This window comes from Rhinolophus hipposideros, assembly GCF_964194185.1.
Source record: "Rhinolophus hipposideros genome assembly, chromosome: 3".
Taxonomy (NCBI): Eukaryota; Metazoa; Chordata; class Mammalia; order Chiroptera; family Rhinolophidae; genus Rhinolophus; species Rhinolophus hipposideros.
This window is the reverse complement of record NC_138049.1, coordinates 24300051-24326145: the sequence shown is the minus strand read 5'-3', so window position 1 is coordinate 24326145 and position 26095 is coordinate 24300051. Positions and strand designations below refer to the sequence as shown.

The following is a 26095-nucleotide window of genomic DNA, read 5'->3' as shown; positions in this document are numbered from 1 at the left end:
TGGCTTCTATATTAGTTTATCCATTGTTCCTCTAGGTCACCTATATATTTTGACCAAATTAAGCTCTACTCCCATCAGGCATTTAAAAAATGAAGAGACCTATTTAACGTGTAGGGAGTATAAACCAAAAAGAAATTGCACTTGACTTCCCCATCTCCCAGCCTCAAGCTGCTCCCACCCGGGGTCCTAGACAGGCCTCAGGTCTGGGCATCATTTTCCCTCAGGAGGGATGTGTCTAGCAGCAGATCGGATATAAATGGCTCCTCCTTTCCTCTGCTCAGGTCCCCATCTTTTCTGACCATGCAGGGTTGGAGCAGTAGGGCTAGGACTCCGATTGTTATCCCAACCTCAGGGCTCTAATACCAACTACAATGACCCCACCTATGGGGTCCCTGTGCAACCTGCTTTTCTTGAGACAGTCCCAGGCTATGCCTGTTGTGTATGACTGTAATCACCCTCCTTCACTCAGTGTCCTGGCTAGGATAAGTATTCACTCTACCCATCCATGACCAGGGTTTAGGTCTCTTCTAGCGCCGACTCCTTCCCACCCCTGCCCAGTTCCTCTCCATCAGAGCAGAGCCAGCTGTTATATCAGAGCTGGAATATGTTTCTCATTGGCTTGTTTTCTCCTAGGATATAATCATGTGTGCTGTCAATCACTCTTGTCTCACAGCATTATGTTTGTCGGATTAATTGCCTAAAACCCGTTCTGCCCCTTACAGACTTTGGGCAAAGATCTCAACCACCCTAAGCTTATGTATCCTATAAAAGAATATATTTTAATATAATAATGTTTTATATAATATAATATTAGTAATATAAAATATATTAAGTTTTTGTAAGGATCAAATGAGATAATTCACTTAAAAGACCAAATTCCCTTAAAAGACCAATAGCCAAAGATCACCAGGAACACCTGACGGTAACAGACAGACTTGTTATAGTGAAGGAGTCTGTACACTATGGAGAGCCCTGGGGCATCCAGTAAGAGTGTTAGGGGGCGTCGTTATAAGATTTGAGCCTGATGTAAGTGACGCAGGGGGGGTTAAAGAAGTGAGGATTTGACCAAGGATTGGGTGCTCTCAGAAAGTGGGGACAATTCTAGCATCAGACATCTTAGTTTTTGTTTAGCCGATGGAGGAACAAGTAGGAAATAGAGTTATTGGCGAAGCAGCAGGAGCCATTCACAGGGGAGGATGATATTTGGTCATTTTTGTTGTTGTACAGAATTTTCTTTTAAATCTCTGTTCAGATGTGATTGTTGATTTGCTCTCATCTTGTTCCATCACCATTGTGGAGGGTACTTTTTTGGTAGTAACATTCTGTGAAATGGTTTATGTTCACCAGTAGGGCACCATAGCTAGCTGATAGCTTAGGTAATTAGCAGCTGTCAAGGCTGCTTCTTCTCCCCCTCTCCCCACCCCTGCCATCCCCTCAGATCTTAGCATTATTAAGGAATAAAACAAAGACCACCAAACCTCTGAAAAACATAAAGGCTATGTTTACTATTTTGCAGGCAAGGGAAAACCAATAAGCTAAACATTGTGTGTGTGTGTGTGTGTGTGTGTGTGTGTGTGTGTGTGTGTGTGTGTAGTTTACTAAGGGAAAACTCAGAGTTTTTAAGTCCTAGAAAAGTTGGGGAGCGCATGGTAGTTATGCCATTAATAATTAAAAACTAGCTATCAGGATAAGTCAGAATGAGTCTATCGGTCTATAAATGATAGGTTTACAATGTACAACAAACCTTTGTTGTTTTAAACGATTGGTCGGGAAAGAGTCTTCAGCAAGGTCCAGTGGGGCTTTAAGTTCATGGTTCTTTAAAACCTGGATGTCTCTAACATCAGCTATAGGGACCCCCCATCTATAGAGTGACCATATGACCTGGTTTACCTGGGACAGTCCAAGGTTATGCCTGTTGTAATTATGATAGACATTCGGTATTGATATCTTCTAAGAAGTACTGGTATAAGTGGGATTTTTTAACTGCACAGTGCCTAGCATATAATAACAATTTGATATGTATTAGCTCTAAAATGGTTTGTTTACTTTCAGAATTGTCAGTGCTAATTCTAGTTTATGGTGCAGTTAGGAACATTGAGCTTCTTACATAAGAAATTTGACTAGATTGTTAGGAAAATACATTGCATAAACATTCACTGCAAATGTGCACATATACAGATTAGAAACTAAAGGTTACGGATTTCTATCAGTCACTAAAAAAAATGAAAACGTTTCTGAACCATATGACTTGAGAGTAGGCTTTAAATGGGGAAAATAACTCGCGTGATATGTATATGTTTTTCTAGTATTTCTCATTGGACATTGGATCAAAGATACTTTAGGGATATTGTTATATACAGCTTAATAGTTTTTATAGGATTCTTATCGTCTTGCTTGGTTTTTCAGTGCAGTTCTCCGATCGTAATTCTGCCTCTGGATACTGTGCACCTTATTTGTGTGTGTGTGTGTGTGTGTGTGTGTGTGTGTATATATATATATATATATATTTTTTTTTAAATTAAATTTATTGGGGTGACAATTGTTAGTAAATTTACATAGATTTCAGGTGTACAATTCTGTATTACATCGTCTATAAATCCCATTGTGTGTTCACCACCCAGAGTCAGTTCTCCTTCCATCACCATATATTTGATCCCCCTTACCCTCATCACCCACCCCCCACCCCTGTTCACCTTATTTGAATGTGGTCTTTCCCATCACAATTCCATTACCCTAAGTTGGGGGTTCTATTGCTAAAGAGACTGGGGGTGCAGCTTGCTTAGTACAGTTAAACAGATCTTTAAGTCCATCTAGTCAGATAGTACTGTGCTCTTGGCTGCTCTCACTCTGATGATTCTGTTAATTCTCCTTATTACATTTTCACACCTTTTACAATTTCTTCTGATTTTGTTACCTTAACTCCTTTTATTTCTGTTAGTTAAACTTGATACCTCTCCTACCTTCTAAATATCTTCTTCCTCTGAAATCACACCATGGTCAGTACCTTCCCTCAACAACCATTTCCAAAATCAAGGCTCAAATACCTCATAGGGGTTTAGCTCTGTAAGGATATATATTCATGATATGTTCAGTCTCTCAGGAGGATCCAGAAAATGCATTCAGGTACTCAGAATAATTTAGATGCCCCGAAGATATGGTATTAATAGACCTCTGTATTTAGGCAACTTGAGTTACATAATGCTGTATAAATCCAAGAATTTTTAGAAGGATAATTGGACTTAGAGAGATATTTTTATTCTGTTGGTCTCCCACTGCCCTCTCCCCACTTCCCTTGCCTCTGAGCACAGAATGTCAGAGAGGAAAACATACCAGAGCGTCTTAGAATCAATGAGGCAAAGCTAAGTGTTTATATCGTGTGTTCCATTCCACTGCTTACATAGTTACTTCACTCCCAGCCTCCTTATTCTAACTAAATTCCAGCTGTTTCTAAGAGAAGTAAAGTCAAAAAGGCTAACGATAAAACAAAACTCTAAGAACTCCACAGATCCCAAACATGCTGCCCGATTGCCTGCACAGTTGCCTTGCTAGTCTGGGCAGCTGCTGAGCGCTCACAGCCCACTGGTGCAGTCATGAGAGCTATTCTCCATGGATCATGTGCCTGGGAAGAAGTTCAGAGATGAGCAGCAAATGAGACCAGCAGATACTCAATCTGCCAGCCATGAAATGCTCAAACAAAAGACCAGGCAAAGTGACTCACAAAGTTTGCAGATTTGTCCTTAGTGTGTTTTGAAAGTGTTGCCTGGTTTCTAGTCCCCTTTCTGCCTGTGCACCCCACATATTTGTCTGTCTACAGTCAGACAAATATGAAACACACACTGCACATGCATACGTGTGTCTAGTGAGAGGCATGTGTGGAAGGTGCTTAGATTTCAAACAGCTCCACTAAGGACATGATTCATGTAAGGCCGAGAGCATCCAGTTTTTTCCAGACTGCTGCAACCCACAGAAGCTGCCACATTCCATCTCCAAGGAGACTCCTGGGCCAGTTACCTTGGCAATGCATTCTCCCTGTCATTGAGTCTGAGGCTTTGACTGTTCATAGCTTTTCTATGGGTTTATTTCCAGTGATTCCAGAAATTGAGAATTTTTACTGTCTATGGTTGTTTTAGTTTTGTGATGCTAGATTGACAGTTTTAGAGATAAAAAGGCATTTTTGAATTGGGGCACTTAATAATTATTTTTCTTAATGAGTCAAGTGATTGGTCAGAAAGACTAGCCTGGGATTATAGCAAAGGCAGTCGTTTCAGAACTGATTTTTCAAAATGTGGCTTATAATTGATGTTGTGGCCCTTCTGTTTTGCCCTTTCCAGTCTGTTCATTTCTACAGCATCCAGAATGATTGTTCTGAAATATAAATCTGCTCATGTCACTCTTGTACTTGCAGAATCAAGTCCTTACAAGACCCTTCCTGGTCTGGCCCCTGCCCACCTCTGCAGCCCCACCTCCTGCTGATGACATCCCCACACTCTGTGCTCCAACCACACACCATCCCCCCACCCATGCTCTGCACACACACCCTCCCCAAAGCCTCGGTGAAAGGCTCCTACTTGAACTTTAGGTTTCTGCTGAGATGCCATTTTCTTTGGAAATTCTTTCTGGACCTTTCTGAGGAAGGTTAGATGCCACTGCTATATGCTTCATAGAACCTTGTGTTAAATTATTCATTTATAGCACTTCCTACACAGTGTTTTATGTAGTTGTTTATCTCTCTAGTCCCATGAGAATAAAGCCTGTGCTGATTTCAGTCAGGAACTATGTCTTGTGTAAAGTGTAGGGAAGCCCGTGGCTATTAGAGGTTAGAAACGTAAAGTCCTTACCTGGCCCAAGAGTGGCTAACTATGTCTTGCCTTTCTTACTCTTTCTCCAGCCACCATCTTCCTCTTGGCAAAATAATTTTTGCAGACTCAGCCTTTACTCATCTCTCCTTCCACCCTCAGAGATGTTGTAGAGCACATCTAAATAGAAGTGGAATTCCCTTTTTCAAAATGATGCCATTGTTTTCGTCATTGTACAGTGCTGTCTGAACAAGGGAGAGCGTTGTAGAGTATGAGTCAGCAAACTTCTTCTATAAAGGGCCATATACTGTTTCTGTCCCCTGTTCATTTTGTTTTGTTGTTGGTGGTTGTTTGTTTGTTTTAAAACCCTTTAAAAATGTAAAAATCTTTATTAGTTCACAGGCCATGGGTAGGATTTTGCCTTCAGGCTGTTGCTTGCTATAGCTTGTCAACCGGTTTTAGAACTTACTGTCAATTATACAGTCATGTCACCAAGGTATTTACCATAGCACTTAAATGAGGGGACCCCAGTCCCCTGTCTTTCGATCCTTTGTCTTACAACGACACAGCCTTTCTCAGTTTGGCAGTTGTGTGGATGGAACCGTCTGGACTTTGGGACAGTCTAGTATCTTCTTCCTTCCTGTCTCCTTAAGTTTGTAGTCTGCCTGTCACTGGCCCTTCCTCTCCCTTTCACCCCCTTCTCCTGGGAGTTATTTAAACTGTTAGGGACACTGAGCTTCCTTTTGGCATTTATTTACTTTAGGAGAAAATAGACACGACCAAAAATTATTTTTAAAAGCAAGTTTCTCCTTTACCTGAATATTTCCTTTCCATATAGGATTTCTGAATGAATTCTCTTAAAAGTATTTATTATATACTTGTAGTAAATGTGTCCTTGAACATAAATTCTTCTGTACTCCTGTCTGTCACTTGACACCCACCTGGATTGTAATACTTTCTGGTGGTTAGGCAGAAATCTTCTGGCCGTAAGAATGTGTACCCCATAAAGTTGTCTGTGTTTTTAATCTGGCTCTATTGGCTAATCCCATAATAGTAATTATGAAAAAAAATAATTTGCACATTGAAAAACCATGTTGTCTTCAAAAATAAGAAAAGTCAAAGGCAAATTAGTAAATCAGTAACCATTTAAAAGAGAATATGGTAACCGGTGTTTTGAAGGTTTAGACAATTGAATATATTAAGAATTAACATTTCTGGAATAAATTGTGGAATTCAGTTAGGAATAACATATCAATATTTGTTCATTAATGGTAGCAAATGTGCTATACTAATGTAAGATGTTAATAACAGGATAAACCACGTGTAAGGGTGGATAAAATATGAAATCTTTGTTCCATGCTGTTTTTCCGTAAATCTAAAATTGTTCTGAAAACTCAACTTCATTAATTAAAAAAAAAGAAAAAGTCATCCTAACTCCTATATTAGTTTGCTCAGGCTATTGTAACAAAATACCACAAACTGGATGGCTTAAAAAATGGAAATGTATGGTCTCACAGTTCTGGAGGCTGGAAGTCTAAGATCACGGTATCAGTGGAGTTGGTTCCTTCTCAGGGCAGAGGGAAGGATCTATCCAAGCCTCCTTCTTGGATTGTAGATGGCCACCTTCTCCCTTTGTGCCGTCACGTTATCTTCCCTCTGTGTATCTCTGTCCAAATTTCCCCGTTTGATAAGAACACCAGTCATATCGGATTGGAACCCACCCTCTTGACCCCACTTGAACGCAATTTCCTGTGTAAAGACCCTATCTCCAAATAAGGTCACATTCTGAGATACCCTGGGTTAAGACTTCCCTAATCCCCTCACCAGGAATTTGGTGGTGGGGAAGGAGAGGGAGCAACAATTCAACCCACAACACTAACAATCCCCCCGCCAAAATGAACACTTCTGTTCAATATTTTTCCAAGTGATTTCTGCACATCCCCTCTGTAATGGTGCCTTTATGTTGTATGCGTTTATGAACTGGTCTCGTTCTTCTGCAGTGACAATCAGCAGCTGCAGCTGCTGTACCTGGAGTGCATTCTGTCCGTGCTCAGCAGTTCCTCTTCCTCCATGCACCTGCATAGAGGCTTCACCGACCTGATCTGGTGAGTGCTGGTCCTCATGCCCTCGATGTCAATCCCTCCTTCTAGCTGTGTCCTTGGGTCCCTTCCCACAGCATCCATGGGCTACCAGTGGTTTCATCCGTGTGTGAATGTTTTAGAGGGTGAGAAAGGGGAAGGGATTAGGCAGTACAAATTGGTGGTCACAAAACAGTCACAGGGATGTGAAATACAGTACGGGGAATAGAGTCAATAATATTGTAAGAACTATGTATGGTGCCAGGTGGGTACTAGACTTACGGGGGAGGATCACTTCATAGATTATATAAATGTCTAACCACTGAGCCATACACCTGAAACTAATATAAAATAATATTGAATGTCAACTGTTTCATATATATATATATATATATATATATATATATATATATATATATTCACAGGATGTGAAGAACAGCATAGGGAATATAGTCAATGGTATTATAATAGCTATGTATGTTAGATGGGTAGACTTGCTGGGGTTATCACTTTTGGGGTGTGTAAATGTCTAATCATTGTGTTGTTTTGTACTCGTACACCTGAAAGTAATAATAAAAAACAAATGTTTTAGAGGGAAAGTAGGGAAGTTGCTTTACTTACATGCACCAGACAAAAATACAGATCATTCTTCTAACAAAGTAGGCCTCCAAGGCCCTCTCGCTTTTTGTTTACATCACAGGCTCGTAAGACTCAGAAATGAGGAGATTATTTTCGAGGTTATTAGTATGTTCTAAAAGCATACAAGAAAAGCACTAGGAAGTTGTTCTAAAAGCAGCAGAAAGTTGTGTGGGGGGTAGGGGTGGGGCTAGAGCTATGGAACGCTATTCTTAGCCTTACCTTGGGACATTCTCCATCTCAACCTGAATATGAGTCACTTAGGCGTAGTCAGAGATTCACACAAGTGACAGGGCCCACAGGCAGCCAGCTAGTTGCTCTGCATTCCTGGGCTTATCCAGAGGGAGGAAGATGAATGATCTGTGTCAGTATGTGTGTCAGAATTTTAAGTAACGTCTCTAATGAGAAGTACAAATAATTCTGTTATTTATAGTAAAATGAAACTTTATAACTAAGTCAGTTAGCATCTTGAGTCCCTTTCTTCATGTAAGATGGTTTCTTAATACTTCTGTTGATATATTATTTAATTAACCCTAGCTTGACTTATGAGAAAACGTATTTTATTCATATACCCAGAAGTGATGGAGAAACATGAAAAATTGGGGCAGGACATAGCCAAAAGAAGAAGCAATAAAGAACCCGACTCTAATTATTTGTGTGGCATCTGGTATCTTCCCTTAGGATGGTATTCACATTTGGCTTGCAGTGAAATTTATTTTTCTTCCCATCACTTCCTAGGAAGAACCTTTGCCCTGCTCTCGTTGTAATCCTGGGGAATCCAATTCTCGACAAAACCATCACCTCTGCTCACAGCAGCAGCACAAGTACCAGCATGGAGTCAGACTCTGTGTCTCCAGGAGTTTCTGACCACGGCCGGGGCTCGGGCTGTTCCTCCACAGCGCCAGCTCTGAGTGGGCCTGTGGCTCGGACTATCTATTACATTGCAGCCGAGCTGGTCCGGCTAGTGGGGTCAGTGGACTCCATGAAGCCCGTGCTCCAGTCCCTCTATCACCGCATGTTGCTCTATCCACCACCCCAGCACCGGGTGGAAGCCATCAAAGTCATGAAAGAGGTAGGGAGGCGCTGAAGAGTGCCACCGTGCTTGCCCAGGGGGTCTGAACAGTGTTTTGCACACAGGAAGTTTGTCAGTCACCTGCTGAAACTTAATTGCTGGCTCATGTTATCCAGTAACAGACAAACAGTACCTTTAGGGTTGGGGGTTTGTGTGTGCAGGTGCTGGGAGCTGGGGTCAAGGGAGGTGATAAGTGCTCACTGGTACAAAGCCGTTTGATAGTTGAAGCTGTATGTATCAGACCGGGCTCCAGGATGAGGTTTCATTCTGCTCCCTATTGTGCTGTTTGTGCAGATATGTGTTTATTCATCTTTGCCAAACTGGATTTCAAAATGATTTTATACTCAAGTTGTACATTATCCAAAAAAGAGCATTAATCTGTGATTAGTAAAAGGAAGTCCTTTGCCCCGTCCCTTTTTAGGCCTCACATCTCCCTGATGCCATGACCCCAGAGAGAATGTAAAGGTTGTTCAGCTTATAATAGCCATCCCAGTGTGTTCCTTAATGATTTGAAGGAGGAACTGGAGTTATTTGAAGGTATTTCAAGCAAGGATTCCTCTGCTTTCTCTTAAATAACCAAAAGAAAAGTGAGCAACATTGTTGTATTTGTGAACTTAGAATTTTTTCATCTGTACATAGTAATATTCCAAGGGTTGCAAGTTCAAAATGCGATCAAGTACTTTGTAAGTATGAAGTCTAAGCAAATACTTGGTGCACTTATTGCCACCCTAAGGAAGAGAAAAATAAAACATATGAAAGCTGAAAATAGCTGCTTCTCATTACCTCCTGCCCAGAGTAGCATACCGATTCTAGCTAGTTTCTTTGTCTCTTGCCTGTTTCCTTCCTTTTGTCTTTCTGGACTAAATCACCACTTGGCTCCTTACTGCCTCTCCCATCAAGTCTGAATTTCTCTGCCCACTTTCCAGACGCTTCTATCATCCTTCTCATTTCCTATCAGTTCCCAAGATCACTCTTATCCCATCTGATTGACTCTGCTTTGTTCGGTTCCCAGCTTCAGGCCTCCTCTATTCATACTCCACTGCCCCTGTTCCCATTGGCCACTCCATGTGACAGAGTTGAGTGGTTAATTACAATAGGCTGCTGGCACTTTACATTAGCTTATTTACAATCGGTTTTAGGAAGCTAATGTTATGCTCAGTTTCCAGATGAAGAACCGAGGCCCCATGAGAAGTTATTACTTGCCCCATGTTCTTGTGATTAGTAGAGTTAAAATATGAATCCAGGTATTCTAAATACAGCTGCCTAATTGCTGTGAAAATCCTCCTTCTTTACAGCTCTGCTTCCTCAGACCACGATAGACTTTCTGCAAAGAGGGTATTTTGTAAGCAGCAGCAACCTTTCTTTCCCCCTCGGAGTTGACAGGTTTGCTGCCCACAATAGAGCCACTTGAGACCTGAATGTTAAATAAATACTTTGCATAAGGGGTATGTAGGTGTCTAAATGTATTTTAAATATTAACTTCTTTACTACTGCAAACGATATTAGTTATGCTTCCCCCCCCTTTCATAGACATTCTAGCTTCCCAATATTATTTGGCAGGAAAAGCCTGGAATTAGACACTAGCACATGAGCCAGGCAACGCTGCCCCATGAACAGAGCAGACTAACATGGGCCAGATTGTTCTGAAAAGCAGTGCCTCCACTTGCTGTGACAGCACCAATACTTTGGGAAAACTGGTAACCTAGAAACCAAAATATGCTGCGTTTATGCACACAAAACCACTGGGCACCCAGGATGTTTGTTTAGCCTTTTGAGTTTGAACGCTTGGTGTGTTATGTCCCTGTTCTCTTTAATTTGTGACTCTGCCATATATACCATGTACCTATTAATCGAAGACATACAAAATATTTTGTCTATCAAAGTATATTGCCACTTTCCCAAAAATGAATAGTAATCAAAAAATACACTTGCTCTTCCTTTTCTCTCTGCCACGGATCAGCTTTAGAAGGAATTCCTAATGTTTACCAGACCTGTTATACCCCAAGCACTGATACCATAGCCCTCAGTTCCACCTGAAGAAGCAGATATCAAACATACCTTGCCTCTCTTTAAGTATTTGTTGGGGGTTTTTCAGAAGCCTAATCACTTAGCACCTTTTCCCTCCAGACTTGGAAACACCTGAGAAATAAACACAGGTTAAATGGGAATTGAAATAATATCATCTAATTTATTAGTGGTAAAGTTAGAGAATGCAATGGATCCCAAAAGAAAGTGATATTTCCCCCTCCGTTCCCCCTAAAATGTACTTACCCTTCTAGCCAGAGATGGGAGAGCTAGAGGCCCATAGGCATGGCCACTTCACTAGGATGTAGTAGGCCAAGCAGTGGGGGGGGGGGGGGGGAGAGGAAGAGGGAGAGAGAGAGAATGTTTCAATGTCAAAGAAATACAATGTGGAGAGAAAAGTGGAACCTTCATTTCTGTGCCTCCAGGAGAGCGGAAGTTGCAAATATCTGGGATAAGAAAGGAATAATATGGGAAGAGGGAAGAAGAGTGCCCCTTAAGATATAACATTTTCTGTTTAATATACCTTTTCCTGTGAATGTAATTCACTTTGAAAATAATGGACATAGGGATAGGATGTTTGTTTAAATACACTTAATTAACCAGTCTCTTCTCGAATTAATTTAGCCTCAAATTGAAATTCTCCATAAAGACTTCTACCATATTGAAATAAAAATTAGTTAGAACTGAATAATTATGAAAATTCTATACATGAATATTTGTAGGATACAACCAAAGCAGTGCATAGGATACGTATAGCTTCAATTGCTTATATTAAAAAATAGCCTGCAATTAAAGTTCTAATTCTCCAACTTAGGTTGTTGGAAGAAGAGCAGATTAAATTCAAAGACAGTAGAAAGGAGGAAAAAATAAGGATAAAAGTAGAAAGTAATGTGATGAAAAGCAAACATAGTATAGTGGATCAATACAGTGAAAATACCAGGACTAAGAAAATTCAAAAACTCTTGGCAAAAGCAATCGAAAAATTCCAGAATAGGTAAAAACAAACAAAAATAAGAATGAAAAAAATGCATGTAACTGGAGATGTTGTAAGCATTAAAGAAATTAAAGACGGCAACTTTAGGCCAATAAATTTGAAAACTCAGATAAAATTGATAAATTCCTTAGGAAATAACACAACCTTTAAAAAGTTGGCTCAGGAAGATATTGACGATCTAGTCCCATAATCTTTAAAGAAATTGAATCAGTAGTTAAAAATCTTTCTATTAAAGAAAATTACTGACCTCATAAAGCTTTAGAAACAAATTATATCAGCATTCAAAGGACGGGTAATTCTACTAATACATGAACTTTTCCAGACACTAGAAAGAGGGACTACTTCTCAACCTAGTTTTTAAAGCTAGGCAACGTGGGTAGCAAGATAAAACCTAGAGAGTATAGATAGGAAAGTTAAGTTATAGGCCAGTCTCACTGAAGAACATAGAATGCAAGTGCTTTCTCGTTGTGTACTATAAACATTTTGAAACAGTCCCTCAGAGGATTTTCTTGCCTGAGCTGGTCCTGAATGAGGGAGTGGGGAACATAGTGTCAAGTATGTCAAGAACACCTAGGCCAGTTTTATTAAGATTTGAGTTCCAAACAGTTGTTTCTCCTTGGACTGTATCACTCAGTAGAGAAAGTACGTGTTTATTTGATCTCACAGCTTTAAAACCTTGTGCTTTTTTATGATATTCACTTTTCTGGGTTTTTTTGGTTTTTGTTTTTTGTTTCCCTTCTTCTCATAGCTACTTGGGAGCCCACAGCGTCTCTGCGATTTGGCAGGACCCAGCTCAACTGAATCCGAATCCAGAAAAAGATCTATTTCAAAAAGAAAGTCTCATCTGGATCTTCTCAAACTGTATGATACATTTCCCTTTTCGGTCTATGGTGCTTAGCAAAGACTGCTTCTCTGATAACTACTAACTTTGTTCCCAAATCCCTGAAATTTTATGAATCTACACTATATGAAATGTGACTGTTTAATAACGTACCTGCAAGTCATATGAGAAGTCTTATCCCAATTTATTATAAGCATATGACTTTCCATATTTTCATATTGACTTCAATAAAACCCAGTGTACAAAATGAAATGTACAAAAAATATTCATTGGGGTTATTTTAAGGAAAAGCTTTTTGAATTAAAATAGCTATAGGATTTCTTTACATGGACCCCCCCACTCCCCCCTGAAGAAAACAATATCTGATTTGGAAAAGTTGCAGTCACATACATCGGTTTGGGAATATGTTCATTTTATAGACGGTGTCCACATTATCATAATCATAGCCCTTATAACTATTTTCTGTTTGAAAACTGAATACAAAGATGAGATTACCCATTGCCTGTCCTTGTAAGAATTTTGAATTCCCATCTGGAATTTTGTTGTACCCAGAAAAACCAGCCAATCCTGAGAGTGTGATTCAAGGTGAGTCACTTTACCTGGAGATTTTCCTCTGCCAGCTTGGGTGTGTTGGTTTCATTTACTTTTTGCCCAGACCATTGAATTTCAGGTAAATTAGGATATCTGTTTTGAATACTCTACTGTTCACCAATCTAAAAGTTCTGGTTGATTTGGGAGCATTTTTCCGTGTCTCAAGTATTGATGTCATTTCCTCCTTGGCACACTTGTAGCATCATGGATGGCATGACCGAAGCATGTGTCAAGGGTGGCATTGGAGCTTGCTATGCTGCCGTGTCCTGCGTCTGCACCTTGCTCGGGGCCTTAGACGAGCTCAGCCAGGGCAAGGGCTTGAGTGAAAGTCAGGTCCAGCTACTGCTTCTGCGCCTTGAGGAGCTGAAGGATGGGGCTGAGTCGAGCCGAGACTCCATGGAGATCAACGAGGCTGACTTCCGCTGGCAGCGGCGAGTCCTGTCCTCCGAACACACGCCGTGGGAGTCAGGGAACGAGAGGAGTCCTGACATCAGCATTAGTGTGACCACGGACACAGGCCAGACTACTTTGGAGGGAGAGTTGGGTCAGACTACACCTGAGGACCACACCGAAAACCACAAGAATGGCCTCAAATCCCCAGCCATCCAAGAGAGCAAGGAGACGCTGCTGAGCAAAGTGTCAGAACCGGACGCGGTGGACCAACCAGATGTTGTTCAAAGAAGCCACACAGTTGCTTACCCTGATATAACTAACTTCCTGTCAGTGGACTGCAGGATGAGGTCCTACGGATCTAGATATAGTGAGAGCAATTTTAGCGTAGATGACCAGGACCTTTCTAGGACGGAGTTTGATTCCTGTGATCAGTACTCAATGGCCGCAGAAAAGGACTCGGGGAGATCTGACGTGTCAGACATTGGGTCGGACAACTGTTCCCTTGCTGATGAAGAGCAGACCCCTCGGGATTGCCTGGGCCACAGGTCCCTGCGAACTGCTGCTCTGTCTCTAAAACTATTGAAGAACCAGGAAGCTGACCAGCACAGCGCCAGGCTGTTTGTGCAGTCCCTCGAGAGCCTCCTTCCTCATCTCCTGGCCCTGCCCAGTGTGGAAGAGGTGGACTTGGCCCTCCAGAACTTTGCATCTACCTTCTGCTCAGGTTGGTAAACAATGTTTTGCCATACAGTCAGCAAAACTATTCAGAGCACTTTCCCTTAATGTGCAATGACTATCGTGCTTCTTTGAAGTGCTCAGAGCATCTTAATCAATCTTTGGGTTTCTTATACTTAAAGAGAGCAAAGGAATGTAAGACTTTTGGTGGTGATTTCTTTGAGTTGTAGGCAATTGATGGCTGGACTATACCGGGGGTGCCAAAAAAATGTATACAAGTGGACACTTAGGTCAATGTTGCTCAAGCAGTAGTTCGCCGTAATCAGAAGTGTCTGGAGGCCGATGGTAACCACTTTGAGCACCTCTTGTAATTGCAGAAGTCAAACGTGACTTGTATTCATCTTTGGTTATCGGTATATATTATTACAATTTTAATAGTTTTTTCCTTTCTTAAAATGTGTGTACATTGTTTTGGCACCCTCTGTATTATGAAGCTGATAAACATATATGGTGTGGAGTAAAGGGTAAGAGATAGCTGCATTCTAGAAAACTGCTGCTGACTGAAACAAAATGACAACCTGTGATTCTCAAAACCCTGAATTTTTAATTTGCTTCTATACGTTGGTGTCTAAAATCATAGAGCAACACACTTTTGGCTCATGAATATGCAGACTATTTTGAATGAGATCCAGGCTGCCCTCCCAATAGATTGTGAATTCCCCTGAATTTCCAAACTGTGTGACACCCCAGTGTACTTGGTCACATCACATTCCCCAATCTCAGCCCCTTCCTGTCTGTCGAATGTGGATATTGTGACCCAGACCTACTAGTTATGCTAGTTTATGTGATGGCAGAAGATAGCCACCTAGAATTTGGGTGGGGGAAGAAAAAGAGTACAGAGAAGTAGCATCTCATACAGTGAGTTATGGTTTTAAAGAGAATTTTCTTAAAAGGTATTTATAAAGGGAAAATGCGGCTTTTTCCTTTCTGTGTAGGAAGAAGTCCAGTTCTTTCCTACTATTTGTTTCTTTCTTGTGTATCTCTGCTAGTTCACTTCTGATACTTCTGGTCACCAAACTGTGGAGGTTTTTCCCCATAACAGCAAGGGTCTCTAACACAGCTGGGTGTCTAGTCTAACTCAATTCTGATACTATTTACCTGGAAATAGTCTCAAATCTCAAAGGTAAGGGCCCAGGCCCACAAGGCTGCCCCACCCCTACTTCAGATGCCAGTTGCAAACCCAGGTTGTTACCTGTGCTTCTCACTGACTATATACTGGAGGTTTCCATGACCCCTTCCTCAGGTTCAATTAATTTGCTAGAGTGACTCACAGAACTCGGGGAAATACTTAATTAGGTTTATCAGTTTATCAAAGATATGACAGAGGGTACAGATGGACAGCCAGATGAACAGATACATAGGGCCAGGTCTGAGAGGGTCCCAAGCACATGAGCTTCTGTCCCCATGGATTTGGGGTGTGGCCACCCTCCTGGTATATGGATGTGTTTACAGCCTGGAAACTCCTCAGACCCGCTACTGTTGCGATTTTATGGAGGCATGATCAATGATTAACTCCATTTCTAGCCCTTCTCCCCTCTCTGGAGGATGTGTGGAGGGGTGTGGCACTGAAAATTCCAAGCTTCCAATCGTGGTCTTTCGGTGACCAGCCTCCATCTGGAAGTCGTACATGAGCACACCCAGAGTTACCTCGTTAGAACAGAAGATGTTCCTAGTCTTGTTATCACTTAGGAATTTACAAGGATTTTAGGAGTCCTGTGTCAGAGACGAGGTCAAAGACAAACATTAGAACAAGAGACACTCCTAGTGTTCTTCTCACTTAAGAAATTATAGAGGTTTAGGAACTCCATGCCAGGAACTGGGGATAGATAGACAGACAGACAGACAGACAGACAGACAGACAGACAGATAGACAGACTTATATTCCTAATGTCTCAGAATAGTACAGAAAGAAAGCAGTTAATAGGTTTAAAAACCATTTTATTGCAGGAATAAATGATTGCCTGACCCCAAGGTGGTCAATTATGGCTTCACCCGAAATTCAAGGGTCTCTTGACCACAGAATACTGTGGTGGATGGACCTCCCTGGGCCTGTGCTCAGACAGAAAGGCCTAACCCTGAGCACCAACAGACAACTGTTAAAAGCCAAGATCATCACTTGCTCTTCTACCACTGACTTAAACATGTGTTTGTCATTGCGCTTACTGCATTTATCAGTTTTTGTTAATGCATCCACCTTCCCTTCTCTATACTTTCAGCTCCTTGAGAGCTGCAACCATGTCTAACTAATTTTTGATCTTCCAACAAAGAACACATCACACACATAACCAAAAAAATTCTAGACCAATTACTGGAACTTGGTTGGAGCTCACTCCTGTGTTGTTAAGAAGTAGCTTAATAAAGTATCTTTAGGAAGCAGACCAGATTGTCCTTTGTCAAAAGGACAGAAAAAGACACTTTAATCTGGGAATATTTAAAGAAGAACATTTTAAAATATGAGAGTAATCCAAAGTTGTAGCAAGCACCAGAGAAGATACAGACCTTTTAATTCTGGACTTCTCAGATGACTCTGACTTATCTTCGAGGTTAGAAAGAGATGCATGTAATTTCTCAGCTTTCCTAACTGCATTGTGATTCTTTTCAAGACACGAAAATACGAATTTTCAGTACTGTCCAACATTTTTCTCAATATTTTTTCTTTTGAAGTTAGATATAAAAATAAAGTTTGAATATTTAATTTGTGTGAAGGAACACATACACACACACAAAATTCATGTCTTACTGAATGACTAGGGAAATGTGTACTCTTCTAAAAAATTATATTTCTAATATTTTGTATACCATCGTTAAATTTGACTTTTTTTATTATATTTATTGGGGTGTCATTTGTTAATAAAATTATATAGGTTTCAAGTGTACAGTTCTGTAATATGTCATCTATATATTGCTCTCTATCTCTTTCTTACACACACACACACATATATATACACACACACAAATGCTTCTTAAGTCAAAATTTATAGAGAAGCTTCACTATGCTGTGTGCTAAGCACCCCAAGATATGCATAGCTTATTCTCAATAAGCCAATTGACTGTAGATTGATGAACTTGCTCTTTGGTTCTTAAGATGTGAAATAGTTCATGGGTTTACGGAGTCATAGGTAAAGTCTGAATTGGAAGGAAATGTCACTATCCTTTGGAAAGAGTTTTGTGGAGCCTCTGAGCCTGTGCCTCTTCCTTGCTAGAAATATTCACGGGGAAAGGAGCTCTGCAGCCTTCTCTGACCACCTCGATGTCTCTGGTGCCAAGGCAGAGTCCAGCAGACTTCACTGGTCCCCAAGAACGACTGTATATCAATAATGTATATCAGTAATGATGACTTTGAGTCATCAAGAAATTGTAAAATCATAGTTAGGGCCTTCTATTTTAAATTATCCATACAAAACAACTCCACTGCAGGCGTTTCAGCGTTTAAATATTTAAAACTTAGCTCTCACATAACGTCATGTGTATAAACAACATGGCCCAGTTATTGCAGATAAGTAAGTTGCCACAGTGGTCAAGACAGACTCCCAAGGGCCTTGCCTTGTTTTTCTTGAGAATTAGGAAACATACTCTTAGTGGAGTCTTTTATAAAATTTGAAGCTAAAGTATATTTTCATATTTGTGCCTTTGTGCCTTTTAGATCAATACAGTACATGCAAAACAGGACTTGAGTGAATACGTCATGTGGCCAGTCTGTGGACCTATGAATGTGGCAAACTGCTCAAAATTCAAAGGTCTATAAAATGTTCCATCAGGCCCCATATGGTGTGACATTGATTTTTACTTGTAGAAATCAATACATTGAAATTTCAAAATCTTTTGTTTGTTTCCACATATAGTTTTCAGTGATTGTCTGTAATTATGTTGTTCATTTGTCTTTTAATTGCAGTGACCTCTACAGTACTTTTACCAATTAGAAGTTGGTCTCTATTTCCGAATTACGGACCAATCCCTCTGTGGTCCTGTGACCAATAGGGCCAGTTCTCCTCAGTTCCCGCTGTGGTTTAATGGATCACACTGACCATCAGTGTGGGTCAGCCAAAGCCACTGAATGCTGGCCTGGGTTCACCTCTGGACTGACGCAGTGTTCTCCTTTCCCTTGCAAGTATCACCTCCCAGATGAAAGACTAGTACGCAGCTGAAATGAAGGAGATGGCATTTCACCCAAGAGACAGTTATAAAAGTGAAAGCAGAAGAAAGGGAGAAGACACACAGTGTCCCTGAGTCATAACCCAGATATTTACTCATTCGGCGTCAAAAGTTTTAAACCTTTTTTTGCCAAAGTCTCCCATCTTGCATTTACCATCGTGACTTGTTACCAGGGTCCACTCTTCCGACTGAGATGAGACTCACCTGGCATTTCCAGGGACTCCTGTCCGCAGATAGCTAACCTCCCATTGAAATGAGCCTCACTTAATTCCACAGGATTCCAGGGAGCCTTTCCTTTGAAAGCAATTGAAGTGTCTTATGGTGGGTGATTTCAGACAAACACAGGTTTTATAAAGATGGTAGTAGATGTGAGCTGTGATAGCTGCCCATTTGCCTCCCTGCTCCCGCAGGGAACAAGTGGTGTCTGCAGAAGGTGGCTCTTCGGGGACTAAAAACAAGAGCCAGCTTCACATGGCGGTTGATGGAGGGGAGGGGGGCACTTGGCTTTGAGATTACAGTTCCTTAGATTAGTGGAGTTCACTTACTGACCAAATGTGAGGCTTATTGCAAGTGGTTTGATATTTATGAAGTACCAATTTTCACGAAAGATAGTATAGCAAGTGTGAATCTCAGTTGTGCGAGAAATATCTATTTCTTTCAATTAAAACAAATCTGACTGCAGACCCCCCCACCCTGCCTAGCTGGCTAGACATTTAATCTCTGTTAGGCGTCAGGTCCCCATCCTAGAGTAAAACCAGAAACTGGAGCTTATTTGGGATCTGGACAGGAAGCCCCTCACCTCTTATACTGCCAATGAGCCCCCATTGTCCCACTTCCTAGGCTCTCTGGGGGTTCAGTGATTTTGTTACTTCCCTGCCAGTGCGGCGCCTGGAATGCTGTGACAAAACCAGGAGCCCCTGTGTAGGATTGTATATTCTCCCCTGGGGTCCTGCCAACCCCTTCCCCCCACCCCACCACGTCCCATACTGTCAGGCAGCAGAGAGATAAAGACCTCAGACCTCTGCCCAGCAAGGAATCTCCCTTCTCTGCCTCAATGCTGACTCCCTCCTCTCATCACCTTCTGAGAATGGACCCCAGTCTCTGGAAAGAGCTCTGGCTTTCTGAATGCAAAACCAGGAAGCTGAGTACCCTGTTGCCAGTTTCAGGTTTGGGCCCTGTGATTTAAACACCACAAAAGGTGACAGTACACATTTACCTCAATATCATTGAGGGAACAAAAGGTAAAATACAGGAAGAAAGCCTCAAGTAAATAAATTAATATGTAATCCTGACTGTGTCAGTTAGGATCAGTTTTTATTGCAGATAGTAGGAAACCCAAATGACTACTGAAGAAAGAGATTCATTTTCTGTCTCCTACAGTAAGTGTGAGGTAGGCGATCCGGTGCTCCGTGACGATCAGGGATCCAGGCTCTTCGCTACCCCTGGTGAAAATGTGACTTTTATCTGAAAGTTTCCTCACTTACGAAGATGGCTGCTGCTCGTGGAGCTGCGCCTTCACATCCACGGCCCAGTTGAGAAGGAAGGGAGGAAAGGTGGCAAAGGGCCCACCTTAGAGCTAAATAAAGCTACTTTAAGGAGCATTCTAGAAGCTCCACATAAAAATCTTGACTTTATAGGCCCCTCCCATTTATAAGAAAGACAGGGTATATTGCCACCCCAGGCAAATAAAAAAAAAAACAACAGGAATCTGTTACTAAGAAAGAAGAGGTGGTTTTGATTAGCAACTGGCAGTTTCTAATACAGCACCATATTCTGTTGTAAAAACTGAGTATGGATTCAGTTTTGTCCTCATAATAATATCATTAGTCACTTCCATTCTCAAATGTCTCAAAAAAGATAGAAATAAAGCTAGTTTGCCAGGAATTTTATTAATACGATGTGTGTGTGTGTGTTTAAAACTATCAAAATATATAGTACTTGAGAAGCCATCTAGTGCTGTTGTGAGCTCCAGCTCTGAGCCCATCTTTAAAGCATGAGATATAATTGTTTGGGGTTTTATTTTTTCTTTTAGTTAGTTTGTAGAAAGCAACAAGAATCCGTGAAAATGAAAACCCTATTTAGTATGAAATGATGTTTAGAAAAAATAGTGGGGGGAAACCAACAGCTTTTTCTAAGTATATTTTTGGAAACCTTGTTTCCTCATTTTTAGCAGCTTCGTTGAGATACAATTCACATACCATACAATGCACCCATTTAAAGTGCACAATTCAGTGTTGTTTTTTACATATTACATTATTATTTATTTTTATTATGGAAAAAAATATATATATATAACTTAAAATTTGCCTTTGTAACCATTTTTAAGCATACAATTCAATGGCACTAATTACATTCACAAAATGTTGTGCGGGGTTAGGGTTAGTGTTAGGGTTAAAAAAAAGAATGTTGTGCAACCATCATTATTTCCAGAAATTTTACATCATCCCAAAGTGAAACTCCCTTCCCCCAGCTCCTGGTAACCTCTAATCTGCTTTTTGTCTCCATGAATTTGCCTCTTCTATATACTTCATGTAAATGGATCTTACAATACTTGTCATTTTGTATCTGGCTTATTTCACCTACCATAATGTTTGCAAGGTTCATCCATGTTGTAGCATGTCAGACCTCCATTGTATGTATGCACCACATTTTGTTTATCCATTCATTTGTTGGTGGATACTGGTTGTCTCCACCTTCTGGCTATCGTGAGTAATGCTTCAATAAATATTTGCATATAAGTATCTGTTCAAATCCTCGCTTTTCAATTCTTTTGGGTATATGTCTAAGAATGTAAGTTCTGGACCATATGGTAATTCTATGTTTAGCTTTTTGAGGACTATTATTACTTTTAGAAGAGAATGTAATTATGAGTCACTGCACCAATCCTACATTCATTATTACATCTAGTTGTCATAGAAAATTTGTTCATTCTTACTTAGTCATTTATTTAGCAAATATATTTTAAGGGACTGCTATACTCCAGGCACTATTCTAGACACTAGGGATTCTCTAGTGAACAAAACTAACAAAGCCCCACACTCTGATAGAGCTTATATAATAGTAGATAATATAGTAGTGATGGCAGATGATAAGCGAATACGTATTAATATAATGCTGGGTGGAATAAATGCCATTGTTGCAATGAAAACAAAATCACAGTGAGGGGAAGAATATTGCAGGGGTGGCAGTAGGTTGGGGGATGCTATTTTAGATGGAATTGTAAGGAAGGTCTCGGAAATGTTGACATTTGAGCAGAAACCTGAAAGAATCAAGAGAGAAAGTCATCCAGGGATCTGGGGAGACCATTCTGGCAGTGGCAAAAACAAATGTACAGGCCGGTTCAGGCTTGGTGAGATCAAGGAACGCAGGTCAGTGTGGCTGCAGGGAGTGGAAGCAGAGAGGAGGGGAAAGTTGGGGTTTTATTATATTGCGATGGGAAGCTGTTGGAGAGTTTGAGCAGGAGATAGACGCAGTTGACTATTCTGCCTATTTCCAGGTAGAGCAGCTGCGACTTGGAGGATTTAAGTGATTTTACCCAGGTAGCTGGTGAGTAATCAAGACTTGCCCAGGTAGACTCCAGCGTGCGTGCTCTTCCCCACCAGGCTGGGGTGTGTAGCTAGCCCCGACGATGTTCCTTGCTGGCTCTTGTCGCTTTACGGAAATGTCCTAAACAATGCATGTACCTGTACCAGTGGTATTGGAACGTGGCTGTCCATAGGCCCGTGTACCAAGTACACTGTTTACAGCCCCTAAGGACTCTTTGTTCTCTTTAGGCATGATGCACTCGCCTGGATTTGACGGGAACAGCAGCCTCAGCCTCCACATGCTCATGAACGCAGACAGCCTGTACACGGCCGCCCACTGTGCTCTTCTCCTCAACCTGAAGCTCTCCCATGGCGATTACTACCGGAAGCGGCCCGCCCTGGCCCCAGGCATGCTGGTGAGTGTGTGCTTTGCACTTGGACCCCCTGAGGACAAGCGAAAGCCTCTGGGCTGAGAGGGATGCCCTGAGAGGGATGACACAGTGTATTCTGTGCCATACTGCTCTGGAATGGGCAGTGCCTATGGGGCTGTGGGTGGTGGAAGGAGAGGTGATAGGATTTGCACAGTGTTATGAGCCAGAGAGTCACCCAGCTTGCTCCACAGAAAGAGCAGGACCCCAAGTGCCTGGAAGTGGCTGCCTGCCAATGGCCCAGTAGGGTCACATGTGTAACATACCATCAAAAACACGTGATTGGCAGGGCAAGTAACATCAGAAGATGGGCACTGACTGGTCCCCTTTGCTGAAAGTGAAGGCACCTTTTACAAAACCTCTTTTGTCTTCCAAAATCTACCCAGACCTACTCATGACCCAAAGCTAAGCTTACTCATTTGTTAATGACGAAGCACTTCCTGGGAGGTGAGGGATGAGAATGCTGGCCTATTCTGTGGTCAGGCTCCCCTGCCTGAACAAGCCACCCCACGACGTACCATCATGTCAGTCTGTGAGCTGCGTGAAGGGAATCAGCAGTCCTTCATTTGCTTGATAAAGTGTAAATTCCCAAGGGTCGGCTGTGGCCTCGTGAGTGTAAGTCACGTATCTGTGGAAACATGTTCTTTCAGGGAGCTCCTTCCATCTCTGCTGCTGTTGGGCAGTGAGGTGCTCTGTTCAGTATTTCTGTGCAGTTTCTAATCCTCCCGCACATCAAAGTAAAAATGTCGTTTCCCCAGTCCTTCAGCGGGGTTCTTAAAAGGATATCGTACATGAAATGAACTTTGTGAAGTTTGGGATTTCTCCATCTCAGTTTCCCCTTCTCTCACCAACCCCTTCCCCCACTCAACAAGGTTTTCTTTTTCCTGTAAGCATTGACTCAGTGGACATGTGAAGGGAAGAGGCAGGGGAGGAGTGGAGAAGCCTGTATGTTTGCCGGGGATCAGAATTTGGTCACCTTGTCATGTGATCTTCTCTGTAGAAAGAGTTCATGAAGCAGGTCCAGACCAGCGGGGTGCTGATGGTCTTCTCCCAGGCCTGGATCGAGGAACTCTACCATCAGGTGCTTGACAGAAACATGCTGGGAGAAGCTGGCTACTGGGGCAGCCCGGAGGACAACAGCCTCCCGCTCATCACCATGCTGACAGGTCGGTGGCTGCTTACGTGGCTCTGTGGCACTGGGTGAGGTGGGAGGGCTCACACTGCAAATCCCCTTTTGGGGAAGCAATGGTGTTTGAAGCAGACCTTGAAATGGCACCCACAGTGCTTCTCTGGCCGTTGGTGACAGTTTCAGAAAAAGTGTCGTGAATTCACTTCTCAGGCATTTTCTGTTATTTTTCCACATGGGACTCTGCAGAGCTCACTGCGCCCTATTAGATTAGGAATTACTTAGCACCTTTGTCTGTTGGTGGAAAACTATAGGCGTCTTCTGGGATATGAAGTGCTGTCTGGGCGCAAAGCCCAGAATTATTCCTGGAACCGCTCATGTACTGATGGATACTGCTATTTGCATTGTGCTGTATCATTCAGTGCTGCTGGCAATTCGCCAGTGATATAAAATGATTGATTTAAAACTTGGCTCCATTCCCATTTCTTATCCATATCAGCGGTCTTCCCTTCCTTTCTCAGCTATACCAGATTTAAAAACAATGCCAAATAGTTGCCCAGCATCTTCGTTTTCCATGTCCAGAGATTTAAAAATCCTATGTCACTATTAGAAATTTGACATGAGCCCATAGAGAACATTATGGGATATGGTCACGAAGTAATTTTTTTTTTGTCAAAAGCAGCCATTTGTGGTGTTGCATGGCTTAACTCTTATGTCAGGGAAAGATCCGTGAGTACTCAAAAGTTTACTCTGGTCAGCAGCCTTAATAAATTAGATCTCCAGGCTCATCTTGCATTTAATCTGAGGGATCCTCACATGGTTCCAGCTGACAGGATATGTAGAGCATGGTCCTACATTGGATGTCTCCCCTGCCCTCTCTCTAGTGCCACATGTCCTCACACAGCTAAGCAGGGCTCTGCACCAAGTAGGACACACTAGCAGGAGCAGGACTGGGCTGGGCAGGACAGTCCAGCTAGGAGGCAGGATCTGTTGTCCAGAGGGTGTGTTATGTTACCTGTGGTTGGTATTGGATGCTCTGACCAAAGTGGCAGAGTGGACTATGGGTACTTGGAACCCAACAATGAGGCATGTGGGGGAAGGTGTTATTTAGGAGTCAGATAGGGAGTCAAGACACACAGTGAGGTCTTTCCACAGCAGGCAGAGTCCTGGTCATTGTCTGGCATTTGGAGTCTTGATTCCAGAACTAGGATGGAATGTGGGGGAAGCAAGGCTGGGTCCTAAGCTTTAGGTATGAGAAACACTGGATATGTGACCAATTCGTATTTTATTAATCATGATAACATTTACATCCATTTGAAAAATGGGAATTCATCAATGTGCGAGATATTTACTCAGTCTATTTATGACCAGTGCTTGGTTTCCATCTGTCTTCACAAACTCCGTTCAATAGGGTTTGAAGGTGCTGCCCAGAGCTTAGAGGTTCCTTGGAATTTGACTGACGATCCTAAACATGCCGGGTTTAATTTCTAAATACCATAGTGTCTGCCAAAATTAATCTCTTAACTTAAACCTTAATAAAAGGAGTCATTCAGCAGATGTAAAACTGAACAAATAACAAGCTATTCACAGTAGCTATATTCATCAGTCATCACTGTTAATCAGCCTCCTCTTTTATAATAGAACAGTAAGCTCAGTTGCTATGTCCATAGGAAAGTTATCAACTTTAGATTAATGAGAGAAAAACAGGCTTTTCGTGAGAATTCGACACAATTAGGCTCTACGATTAATTTTTGTAGCAAATTTAAGGTAGGAAGTGACAAGAGAATTTGAGCAGTAATTAACCTGGAGCTTGGAAACTTCCATCTGATCTTTTCATTATGTGCCAGGGAAAGCTATAGCAACAATCTGATCATCAACACTGTACTAACCATGGCCTATCCTTAAGTCATGTTAAAGTGTTCTATAAAATACTGCAGTATTAATGCTTGCATAACCTTTGCGTTACTTGAATTCATCAGTCCTTTACCTAGCCTGTTGGCAACATTATAACTTAGATAAATGGGCAATTTCTGGTGAAAGTCATTAGACCACTTGACCATAAGTCAAATTAATTTCAGTGATACTGGTCTGTTCCCACTTTAGTAGCCATATAGATTTCTCCCTGCTTCCCTCCCCACACCAGTTTTATTGAGCTATAATTGACATATGACATTGTCTTCACCCAAGCTGCACAACATAATGATTCGATATACATATATATTGCAAAATGATCACCACAGTAATTTTAGTTAACATTAATCACCTCACGTAGTCACACTTTTTTTTTCTTCTTGTGATGAGAACTTTTAAGATCTACCCTGTTAGCAACTTTCAAAGAAATGTGTTGCCAGAAGTCGCTAGGCTTCTTGGAGTTACTGTAAGAATAAAAAGTATAATAAAATAATTTTCAAAAACCATGCAAAGAAGTCTCATCCTATTGGAGTGAAATTCTAAAGTCAAAGAATAAACTTATGCTCCCCTCTTTTCCCCTTCCCTCTCTGTGTTGCATTGAGCTATGTTAGTTGCATTCAAATTCATATACTTTAACTCCATGGTCATTTCTCCAGCGGTTCTTCCTTTATGCTGAGAAATTTGGGGCCCAGAGAATGGAGTGCCTGACTCAAGGCTACAAGGATACTGAATTCAGAGACAAAGCTGAAGCCTAGTATTCTCAATCCCGAGCCAGTCTCTTCTTGCCAGCATGTTA

At 41.6% G+C, this 26095-nt stretch overlaps 1 protein-coding gene across 3 annotated transcripts in view; it reads left to right on the top strand.

Moving 5' to 3' along the window:
- Positions 1-26095, top strand: part of ARFGEF3 (ARFGEF family member 3) — a 153476-nt gene that overhangs the window by 80704 nt on the left and 46677 nt on the right. For all 3 annotated transcript variants that reach the window (XM_081045116.1, XM_081045115.1, XM_081045117.1), the window contains 6 exons: positions 6797-6901; positions 8249-8582; positions 12350-12462; positions 13234-14147; positions 22084-22250; positions 23263-23428. In XM_081045116.1, coding sequence (XP_080901242.1) covers positions 6797-6901; positions 8249-8582; positions 12350-12462; positions 13234-14147; positions 22084-22250; positions 23263-23428 — 1799 coding nt within the window. The remainder of the gene's footprint in view (positions 1-6796; positions 6902-8248; positions 8583-12349; positions 12463-13233; positions 14148-22083; positions 22251-23262; positions 23429-26095) is intronic.